This window comes from Pectinophora gossypiella, chromosome 26, assembly GCF_024362695.1.
Source record: "Pectinophora gossypiella chromosome 26, ilPecGoss1.1, whole genome shotgun sequence".
NCBI lineage: Eukaryota > Metazoa > Arthropoda > Insecta > Lepidoptera > Gelechiidae > Pectinophora > Pectinophora gossypiella.
Window position 1 is genome coordinate 1,212,302 of NC_065429.1, and position 11,837 is coordinate 1,224,138.

The 11,837-nt window shown below is 39.2% G+C and overlaps 2 protein-coding genes across 2 annotated transcripts in view; one reads left to right on the forward strand and one right to left on the reverse strand.

The window, feature by feature from the left end:
• The window catches only part of LOC126378284 (WD repeat-containing protein 7), a 117,227-nt gene extending 110,831 nt beyond the window's left edge, over positions 1-6,396 (forward strand). The window contains exons 31-34 of the mRNA XM_050026477.1: positions 650-848; positions 1,289-1,415; positions 3,460-3,630; positions 4,183-6,396. Of these exons, the coding sequence (XP_049882434.1) occupies positions 650-848; positions 1,289-1,415; positions 3,460-3,630; positions 4,183-4,355 (670 nt within the window). The 3' untranslated portion in view covers positions 4,356-6,396. The remainder of the gene's footprint in view (positions 1-649; positions 849-1,288; positions 1,416-3,459; positions 3,631-4,182) is intronic.
• A 76-nt stretch (positions 6,397-6,472) lies between these two features.
• Positions 6,473-11,837, reverse strand: part of LOC126378429 (mothers against decapentaplegic homolog 3) — a 29,582-nt gene continuing 24,217 nt past the window's right edge. The window contains exon 13 of the transcript XR_007568078.1: positions 6,473-6,806. The gene's annotated coding sequence lies outside the window, so the exon portion shown is untranslated. The remainder of the gene's footprint in view (positions 6,807-11,837) is intronic.

Below are 11,837 nucleotides of genomic sequence, written 5' to 3' on the forward strand. Positions count from 1 at the left end.
TCCCTTTCCTTTTCGGCGGATAAGAAAATGACAGATATAACTTAAAATAAAATTAGATGGTATTTACAGGAATTAGCACCGTTGTATGACTAAAGTAAGACCGAGGGGGGGTGAACCTAGCTCGGTCGCTGGTGGGGAGCGGGGAGCGGTCGCTGTATGGGTCGTTCTTCTTTTTTATCGACAATAAAAAGACATTTTCCCAATTAATCGGACTTAACATCTTTAAAATTATAACGGCAATAAATATTTTAAAACATCATATAAAGATCTGTCCGTAAAGGACTATTTAGTGGTTCTCTTTATCTAGGTAACATACTTTTCTTTGCAGGCGCATTCCAAAAAATATTGTGACAGAGTGGCCCTTTTCATCAGAGACAGCATTTCAATATACCACTCTGTCACAAAATTTTGTGAAAAACAATGAAGCTACGTTAATAACTAATTGAGGGACCGATTAGTATTTTGCTTGTATTTTGAGTATAATAAGATAACTATATTTTTGGACAATGGAAACATGAAATAAAATTCTAAAACATAATTTATTAAAAGCAGTACGTAAGACAGATCATTGTCGATAAAAAAGAAGAACGACCCGTATACGTAGTGTTATGGGCTGCCCGGTCGCTTAGACAGTGTAATCTGCCCGCAGGCCGGCGGCGTTCATCACGACCATGGCCCGCGAGGTGGCGCGCTGCGCGGCGCTGGCGGCGGGCGGCGCGGCGGGGGGCGCGGGCGGCGGGGGAGGGGGCGGGCTGCACGCGCTGCAGCGGGGGCGGGCGGAGGTGCTGCGCGGGGTGGAGCTGCTCATCGACCGCATGCACAACGAGGTGGCCGAGCTGCTGGTCGAGGTCAGCGCCACTATCTGTAACCCATGGCATAACAACACCAGAAGAGTTCAAATGGCCACATCGAAGCAATTCATTTAAGAAAGCAATATTGCAATTTAACAGCCTCCGTGGTCTAGTGGTTAGAGCGTTAGGCTCACGATCTGGAGGTCCGGGTTCGATTCCCGATGGGGACATTGTCGAAATCACTTTGTGAGACTGTCCTTTGTTTGGTAAGGACTTTTCAGGCTTGAATCACCTGATTGTCCGAAAAAGTAAGATGATTCCGTGCTTCGGAAGGCACGTTAAGCCGTTGGTCCCGGCTATTAGCCGTAAAAACACCTCCACCAACCCGCATTGGAGCAGCGTGGTGGAGTATGCTCCATACCCCCTCCGGTTGATTGAGGGGAGGCCTGTGCCCAGCAGTGGGACGTATATAGGCAGTTTATGTGTTTCATGTGCAGGTGATGGACATAATCCTGCACTGCGTGGACCAGTCGCACCTGAAGAGCAAGGGGCTGAATGAGGTGTTCCCGGCCATCTGCCGGTACAACCAGGTGTCTCATTGCCCGGCCACCAGGAGGATTGCTGGTAAGCTACCATTTTTTTTTTCGTGTGATTACAGGAATTTCGGAAGAGACAAGAAACCGATGTTGCGGGTGTCGGTTTTCGTCTTCTTATCGTGTCGATGGCAAACTAACTAATGGCCCTGATTCCTGCAGACACCTACTAATTCAGGGATGGGATAATTTTGATAATTCAGGGATTAAGGGATGTCTGGGTTTTGACTCTTTGCAGCTGCGTAGATATTTAACCCTGGTCAAATTCGTAGTAAACATTGTACGCTACAAAGTTGTTAACACAGGAGAAGAAAATACCTGTAAGAAAGAAAAAACCTGAAAAGAAAAAGATTAAAATTAGTAAAGAACAAAATATACATAGCTAAAGTTATAAAGTATATACTTACCGTCGTCGCACACGCCGCCGTACCGCGCCTGCGCACTGCAACCCGCGCCCGCGCGCCTCTCCCCGCTAGTTCCCTACGTGGCCAGTTGCCATCCAGTGTCCGTTGAAACCATTGTTTGTAATATTAAGAATTGATTATAATCGTGTTGAAGACTTATTTTGGAGTTATTATTGATTTCACCAAGCAGACAACCCAGTAAACAGGAAGGTACTTAACAAAAGTGAATAGCACTTACTTAGTGCAGCAGCTGGTGCAACTGTTTGTACCGGACACTTACCTGCGCGCTCGGCGTCATGAGTTGCTGGTGCGGCCTCACGCGCGGACGCAGGCTCACCGCCATTCGCCGGTACTCCGCGCTCTTGACTTGCTGAACTCCGTCCTCGATACGGCGCCAAATTGCGACTTGTTTGCGAGTACGATTGAGTGTGTGATGCGTGACAGTAGGACAGTATTGTGGACAGTACGTGCTTTTCGTTTAAAAAAACGAGCCGTGCGTATTATCGCGCGTATTCGTAGCGATGTGTCTGCGCGTCCTTACTTTATAAAATTTAAAATAATGACGTTTCCGTGCTTACTAATATACCAGACTGCTCTTTATGCGTACAACAATAGAGAGTTGTACAGTTGCAGAGGTGACAGACGAGGACACGATGCTCGGCACACGCATATACTCGACAGGGTGCCTCATAGGCTCCGGAGGAGCGCGAAAACTGTGCATGTCATGGCCCCGGGAGTGTACAACAAACTGCCTGACCATATCACACAAGCAAAGCATTGCACTATATTTGAACTTAAACTGAAAAAATGGCTTATTGAGCAGGCATTCTATAGTTTTGACGACCTGTAATTGATAATATATTTTAATGTAATTGAATTCCGTAGTAATATTTAATTTCATTGAATTTTGTAATATCTGTGACGTGTAATTATTATTATCAATAAATGACTATGACTATTTGAACCACTAATGCCTGTTAGTTCTGTTATATAATATGTTTTATTTTATGTGTTTTATATATTATGTGGAAACTTGTTTGTAACGGTATGGATTTGTTATGTTGCAAATGTAATAAATGAATAAATAAATAAAAAAAATATACTTTAACTTCGTAAAGCCGAGGTTGTGTAAATGTCTGGTATTAAATGTGTTCCTCTAGTTATAATAACTTGTAATGTATACCCTCATTGGTTTTTAAAAGATGTGTTGCTGTTGCAGTTTCTTGTCATTTCTTCTCCTCAGCCATAACACCATGCGAAATGACGTAAATTAAACGGACGGGTTCTTACCGTTTTCGGGAGTCTCATGTCCCTACTTTAAACGCGGTAAGAACCCGTTATTATGTGTTTTAATTATGATAGTAACCGCGTAAACTTAAACAATGTATGTTACATTGACCTTCAACAAGTTTATCCATGATAATTTCGTTGACTTGTTGGTTGGCTGCCTCTTGTACTCATTCCATTTCTCTTTTGTTTTGTATTTTGTTTTTTCCTGTTTGTGCAATAAAGTATTTGTTATGTTATGTTGATTAAATGATTCTGATTTCTGATTCTGATTCTAATTCCTGATTCTGATTTCTGATTTTGATTTCTGATTCTGATATCTGATTCCGATTTCTGATTCTGATTTCTGATTCCTGATTCTGATTCTGGTTTCCGTGTCCGCAGTGGGCAGCCACACGGGCCAGCTGGCCATGTACGAGCTGCGCGCCGGTCGCTGCCAGTCGCTGACGGCGCACAGCGGGCCCGTCACCGCGTGCGCCTTCAGCCCCGACGGAAGGTACCTCGTCAGCTACGCCACGGCTGACAACCGCCTGTCCTTCTGGCAGAGTACTGCCGGTAAGTCATCATCATCTTCTTCTATCGTGTGGGTTGTGAGCTGAATTACCAACCCCATCAACCCTGGTGTCAGGGTTACTATAGAGCCGCCAAAGGCCCCTGACATGGCTCGTGTAACGATTTACTTACATTAGTAAGCAGTAACCGGGACCAACGTCTTATCGTGCCTTCCGAAGCACAGATCATCTTATTAAAAAATAAATGTGAAAAAAAAGTGGAGATATGGCCTATAGCGCTAATTTTTTATATTATACAGGGTGTTAGTGACGTCGTAACGAATACTCAGGGGGATGATTCAGACCATGATTCTTAGTTGATATCAAGTGGATTTTCCTGTGGGAAAATGTATGAAAAGTTTAGTGTTTTTTTTTATTATTTTCCGTTCGATACTTATGCGAAAATAATTAAAAAAAATAACAAATAAAAAATACATAAAAACGACGGAAAATTCCACTTGATATTAACTCAGAATTATGGTCTGAATCATCCCCCTGAGTATTCGTTACAATGTCAGTAACACCCTGTATAGTAAATAATATTTCTCTCCCGCAGGTATGTTCGGGCTGGGCGCGGCTCAGACGCGCTGCGTGAAGTGCTACAGCACAGCCCCAATGGCAGATGTGGCGCGGTTGAACCCGGCCCGGCTGGCGCGGCTCGTGTGGACCAACTCGAGGACCGTCACCCTCATGCTGGCCGATGGCTCCGAGACCAGGTTCAACGTTTAGGGGTTAGACGAGGTGTGGGGTGAAGCTAGGGGTGCTTAGTTATAGACGTTACCATACGCTAGACACTATGTTGCCCGAGAATCGATTATATTTTCATAAAGAAAACTCAATACACTTTGTATTATCTGTTAATTTCACCACTTGGCACTGATTAGACTTAGCTAACGACTTGATGGTACTGCTGGCTAACTCCAACTGACTGACTACCTGACCGATTGAAGCTCCCCTCCTTTCGCCCCACCAAAGCCAAAATAAAATGGTCGACTGTGATTGGTCGAGAAATACACCGCCAGGAAACAGTCGAAATCAACGTTCTGTGTTGCCATTTTTCAAGAAGACTATAAAGACACTTATTTTGAACGAATAGTTAAGTTACTTATTTTTTTAAATCATGACAATATTGAAATAATTGATAGCATTGCAACTACTTTACAATCGATATCGGTAGGCCTATCGATAGTATCGATTTATATAACCGATTATATCTCTAACAATTATTAGATAATAATCGATATAATTGTTGAACTTCCAATATCGATTTAATCGATAGGCGTATCCATATTTAGATTATTTAGGGGTTAGAAAATAATCGATTATTTATACAGTCGATTATCGGGCAACACTAGTGGGTATTACACCATTTAAAAGTATATAAATCATATTGTTGCACTAATATTCTATATATTTACTGCGACGCGCTTTATATCAATGGTTAGTAGTTAGTACCATGGTTTAAGAAGGCCAGGGGGATTAAAATGGCCATATCAAAGCAATTCATCTAAAAAAGCAATATTGCAATTTGACATTTGCGCATATAAAAGCAATTGCGCAATGCAATCAACTGTCAAATAGCAATATTGCTATCTTAGATGAATTGATTCGATGTGGCCATTTTAAGCCGCCATTGCTAGCCCTTTGATGACGTAAGTGTTACCATTAAATTGGTATCTCCAACATTCCTAGGACGTAAATTTTATTTTTGAAAATTAAGTGAATTACTGACTAATGTATTTAATTACTATTACTTGTCACATATACAAAAATCATTAAGTAAATCTTTTACTAAAAGTTCAAAATTTCCTTGTAAAGTAAATAAAAAACATTGGTCGTGGGTAATTTATTTTTTACGAAATGGCAACACAGGGTGGGACGACGTCAGCTGGGGTAACCTTGAAATGTTAGCTGTCACTTTTGAGCATACCTGGTTTTCTTATACCATGGTTAGTACATAGAGATAATCTCCTTAAATGAATTAACCTACCTAACTTAAAATGTCATAACAAATATTATTTATTGTTTTTTTTATGCTGAATGGTTGGTTTACTTGGCATTGTACCAAACGTTCTCGTGTTAACAGTACAGCTTACAATCACATAAACAGCCTATATACGTCCCACTGCTGGGCACAGGCCTCCCCTCAATCAACCGGAGGGGGTATGGAGCATACTCCACCACGCTGCTCCACTGCGGGTTCGTGGAGGTGTTTTTGCTTAACGTGCCCTCCGAAGCATGGAATCATCTTACTTTTTCGGACAATCAGGTGATTCAAGCCTGAAAAGTCCTTACCAAACAACGGACAGTCTCACAAAGTGATTTCGACAATGTCCCCATCGGGAATCGAACCCGGATCTCCAGATCGTGAGCCTAACGCTCTAACCACTAGACCACGGAGGCTGTTAACGTTTATTTCCACAAAAAACTTGGTGCACTGTGCATTACAAAATTTCTTAGGCTAAATATACATTTTTGATGAGTGACGTGGCCCTGCCTACCCTATTGAGGATCACGGCCGTGATATTGTTTATGTTAACGTTAAAAGTCATTGTAGTGTTTCTATTCCTATAATCAGTATTTTTGAAATGTCTGTTCATTCATAATCAAAACTAATATTAATTGATTAGTCACTAATAAATGTAAAATTGTATAAAATATATTAAATGAAAAAAAAAAATAGTTATCTAATGCATTTATGTTATTGTAAATTAGGTATCAAAATTGTTGATTGAATGTATTTATTCCAATAAATTAATTGTTATACGTATCTATTTTATTATTTATATACAAGCAAAGTACAATTATACTTTATTGCAACAAATTAAAAAGAAATATTTACAACGACAGACTCTTAACTAGGTGTATATGGCAAATGGCGGCATTTTCGCTTAAAGCGAATTCTTCCAGACAACCATAAGGTAAGGAAATATATAAAAATTATAAGATTATGGTGCTTGTACGGTGTAAATACCATCTAATTTTATTTTAAGTTATATCTGTCATTTTCTTATCCGCCGAAAAGGAAAGGGACGGGTAATCGACAAGCATAAAATTTATGGAACACACGTCAATTTTAAGCACAAATCTAAACCAACCGTCTAAAAATTTTACATCCGTCAATAACCCGACACAGTTAAGTAGACAGCACGTCAAACGGATTGCATACCAGCGACGTACCTTTTGATTCGCCCGGGTTATTCATTAATTTACTCATTCTTCCTAAAATTAAGAGCTGTGAATCATATATTTTCTATGTGTATTTTTTACAGGCATTTGCATATAAATCTGTTCTAATGAGGGACTTTCCAATCGGCGTTCCCCAAAAACACGATAGATGGCGTTGTTAAGGGTGTGGGTGCCCTACCGGGTGCAGTGAATTAAACAATCCAGTCCGATATGACACTCAACATAAAGTTTATTTTTGCACGAGTACACAGCAAGAAGAAGGTTCACAAAAGTCACTAGACGGCACAATAGATAAAAGCGTAGCAGTTAGAATAGAAAATAGAACTAACTAGAAGGCACAGGTTCAGGAAAATGATAGATAGCGTGAAGTTAAAAACATATAAAAATATCAGCTAACTACGTAGCGTAAAGCGCGGGAATCTTTACATAAAAAGCAAGCGGGCATTCGCCGTGGTCTTTGAGATACGACTGGCGCGTCAGCTGTGTCGCTTGCGGTGCGGTGGGGCGCGCGCGCGCCTCGCATCGATTCATGACCATATAAGGTATTGTAGGCATAGGAGCGATGCGCGCCCGCTGAGTCACAAGTTGTACAGCGCGCCACAAAGGTTCGGAAATACTTCCACTTCACGCCTGCATCCCGGAAGGGGTATGCAGACTTGTATAATTTAGCGACATCTTAACATCAGGTCTGCCTCCCTGAAGGGGTAGACAGACGTGAATACCTTCAAACAAAGCAATGTTTATAATACAACGATCTCACCCGGGTTTACTTGATTTTATGATTTTATATTAACTTAAGATTTGTTTTTAATTTGATTAATAAATAATTTGTATTAAAAAATGATTTAAGTAATTTATATGTTCCCACAAGGGTTTTCTGCGTTTAAATTTCTAATTTCATGGAACAGACATATGCATCTTTTATCTTTGTTTTTGGATATAAATGATGACCCTTTTTATTACACCAAGGTACAATTACAACTTCCACCCATTATTATTCTGACCAAAATAAAGAGAAGCAATATAGGTAGCAACATCATTCTATATATATTATACTGTAATCCGAATATCAAGCAACAATTAGTTTTATATATGCTTCTGCCATTACATTAAATTTATGAACAATTTTATACCCCAGCAATGAGAAAATAGGTAATTATCACGTTAAAAGTGAACAACGCTATCTATCGTGTGTTTGGGGAACGTCGATTGGAAAGCCCATTGTAATAATCGAAGGTACTAGGATACTAGCTGTCAACGCAGACTATACAACAATAGTATAATCTTGTCCCAAAGGACTTGATATCAGGCCATAATCTTTAAAAAAAAAGTATAATCGATTATTTATAGTATTGTTGTTGCGGCTTTTTGGCGGGAACGGGACAGTTGCTTTCTTCATTGAATAGTAATAAAAAATCGAAGAAAAGACATAACGCCACCTATCGCGTTTTTGGGGAACGCCGATTGGAAAGTCCTAATTAGATGGTTAGAAAATAGTCGATTATCGGGCAACACTAACATGAAAATTAGCATTCGTTTATATTTAGAAAAACGATAATTGCGAACGAGCGAATAGCGGGTAGCCATAGATAAAGGACGCGCGAAAATATACTGTCTATGCGGGTAGTTTTCGAATCGGCGCCATATTGCGTGCTGCACAGCATTGCAATTACAGTATTTTTGTTAAACTCGGTTTCGGCGGTTATCTTTCGTGTTCTGGAACATAATTGTGTTATTTTTGTGTGCATTATGTGATATTAAAAATTAGTTAGTCATACTGTGTGATTGGTGAAATATCTGGTTCATTCTGTTGGACTAGTGGTTCGCTGCAACTCCTCATCAGGTGAGTGACATACCTCTTATTTAGTATTTTACGAATTGGGTAGTTTCCTAGGTCAAAGATAAATTATGAAATTCTGTGTACTAAATAAAGACAGATCTAAAGGTGACAAAAAACCTTTTCCTTTTTAATTTATTTTTGAATTTTAATAAAGACAAAAAATAACAGCCATGGTTCAGTGGTTGAGCGATGGGCTTACGATCCGGAGGTCCTGGGTTCGAATCCCGGTGGGGACATAATATCACAAAAATTACTAGTTTGGTTAGGACATTATTACAGGCTTATCACCTGACTGTCCGACAGTAAGACGATCCGTGCTTCGGAAGGCACGTTAAGCCGTTCGTCCCGGTTATTAGTTACTGATGTAAATACGTAGTCGTTACATGAGCCATAGCAGGGACCTTTTTTTTAGGGGGAAAAAAGGTACTTGTGACACATTTTTCTAGACGTCGCAATGTGTGCAAGTGGGAATTTTCCCGTTGTAGACTCTTTAATGTAGGACATTAGCTGCTTTTCTTTTGTATCTTTCTTGTACTTTGGTCTTTTCTGCCTAAAGGTTAGGTTATAAAGCTCTCTATAAATAAGTTTTGCGCCTATTTACTGACGGGAATGCTCCCAAAGTGGAAACATTCCGCTGGACCTGACGTCGCTTTTCTCTACGACGCGTTCGCTATTGAGGATATAACTTATACCGATTTTTCATTCTCACTCGACTGTCGAACTAATGGAGAAAAATGGCACAACAAACGAGTCTTGCCATAAGAAAACCAGGGGGGTTAAAATGGCCACATCAAAGAAATTCATCTAAGTTAGCAATATTGAACAGCCTCCGTGGTCTAGTGGTAAGAGCGTTAGGCTAACGATCTGGAGGTCCGGGTTCGATTCCCGATGGGGACATTGTCGAAATCACTTTGTGAGACTGTCCTTTGTTTGGTAAGGACTTTTCAGGCTTGAATCTCCTGATTGTCCGAAAAAGTAAGTTGATTCCGTACTTCGGAGGGCACGTTAAGCCGTTGGTCCCGGCTATTAGCCGTAAAAACACCTCCACCAACCCGCAGTGGAGCAGCGTGGTGGAGTATGCTCCATACACTCTCCAGTTGATTGAGAGGCTATTTATGTAGCAATATTGCTATTTGACATTTGTTAGCATTGCGCATTTTTATAAGCGCAAATGTCAAATTACAACATTGCTTTCTTAGATGAATTGCTTCGATTTGGCCATTTTAACTCCACTGGTATGCTCAATCCCAAGAAAAGCCGCCATTGCTAGCCGTTTGATGACGTATTGTGTTACCATTAAAGTGGTATATCCAACATTCCAAGGACGTAAATTTTATAATTGAAAAATTAAGTAAATTACTGTCTAATGTTAATTACTTGTAACATATAAAATCATTAAAACTGTAAGTGGGTCGTTCTTCTTTTTTATCGACAATAAAAAGACATTTTCCCAATTAATCGGACTTAACATCTTTAAAATTATAACGGCAATAAATATTTTAAAACATCATATAAAGATCTGTCCGTAAAGGACTATTTAGTGGTTCTCTTTATCTTAGTAACATACTTTTCTTTACAGGCGCAATCCAAAAAATATTGTGACAGAGTGGCCCTTTTCATCGGAGACAGCATTTTAATATACCACTCTGTCACAAAATTTTGTGAAAAACAATGAAGCTACGTTAATAACTAATTGAGGAACCGATTAGTATTTTGCTTGTATTTTGAGTATAATAAGATAACTATATTTTTGGACAATGGAAACATAAAATAAATTCTAAAACATAACTTATTAAAAGCAGTACGTAAGACAGATCATTGTCGATAAAAAAGAAGAACGACCCAAGTATATCTTTTACTAATGCCTTGCAAAGATAAACTAAAAACATTGGTCGTGAGTAATTTATTTTTTATGGCAACGCAGGATGGGATCATGGTATAAGAAAACCAGTTATGCTCAATCCTATGACAAGCCGTAATTGCTAGCCCATTGGTGACGTAAGTGTTACCATTAAATTGGTATTACCAACATTCCAAGGACGTAAATTTAATTTTATTGAAAATTAAGAATTACTCTTTCAAAGTTAAAAATTGCCTTGCAAAGATAAATGAAAAACATTGGTCGTGGGTAATTTATTTTTTACGAAATGGCAACACAGGGTGGGACGTCAGCTGGGCTAACCTTGAAATGTTAGCTGTCACTTTTGACCATACCTGGTTTTCTTGTACGGTCACGTGCATTAATATCCTTCTATGTCAAAGACCTTGTATAGAATAGACGGAGCATATTTAAGACGAAAGAAAAACATAGGTTTTGTCTTTCGCACTCATATGAGCCGTCATAAGTTAAAAAGAGATAAATATACTATCGTCGGCACGTCTTTTGTACTCGCGTAACGGGTTTGTTATAGAAACGTGCCTATTGTATATGTTTTTGTATCAAGACCACTAGTGCCGTTCCATGTTTTTATCGACATTATTATCGGCTAAATATTTCATGTTAGTCCAAGATCTAAAAATTTATACTTTACAAATTGAATGATTAATTAAATACAGAAATAACGACCTAGTATTCATATCTGGGTGGGTAGAACCACAAGTAAATTAGTTAAAACGATTTACTTGTTCAACGCAATTATCATCGACAAACTTGTTAAAGGTCAATTTAACATTTCTGAATCTATGTCATTTCGCAAGGTGTTATGGCCGAGGAGGTCAGGACGGTCCATCTAGTCCAAATATACTATAGTATCATTTTAATATGACATTGCGGCCAGGTTGCTATAAATCACATACCTACCCCGGGAAGAACGCTTTGTTTTGTTTTCGCTCTAAATCATGCTTGATTCAAAAATATTTTATAACAATTAAATACACGTTTTCTACGTTTTTCATTGACTTGACCGGGAATCGAATCGGCTCTCGATACAAGAAGCAGACGACCTTCTAGTATATTTCGGGGATTATCTTAATGCGATTAAAGAATAAAAGCAAATACTTCTTTATAAGATTTTTATTCAATATAGTTAGAATACAATGACCACGAGGCACTGAACAATTCCGACTTTTGGTGATAAAAAAAATTATTTCCTCTTGTTCACTTTCTTTAGAAGTGTATAGTGTCGGCTCTGGTCGTTATAACTTTACCTGCAAGAATGGCACATATTAACGTGGAGCACACA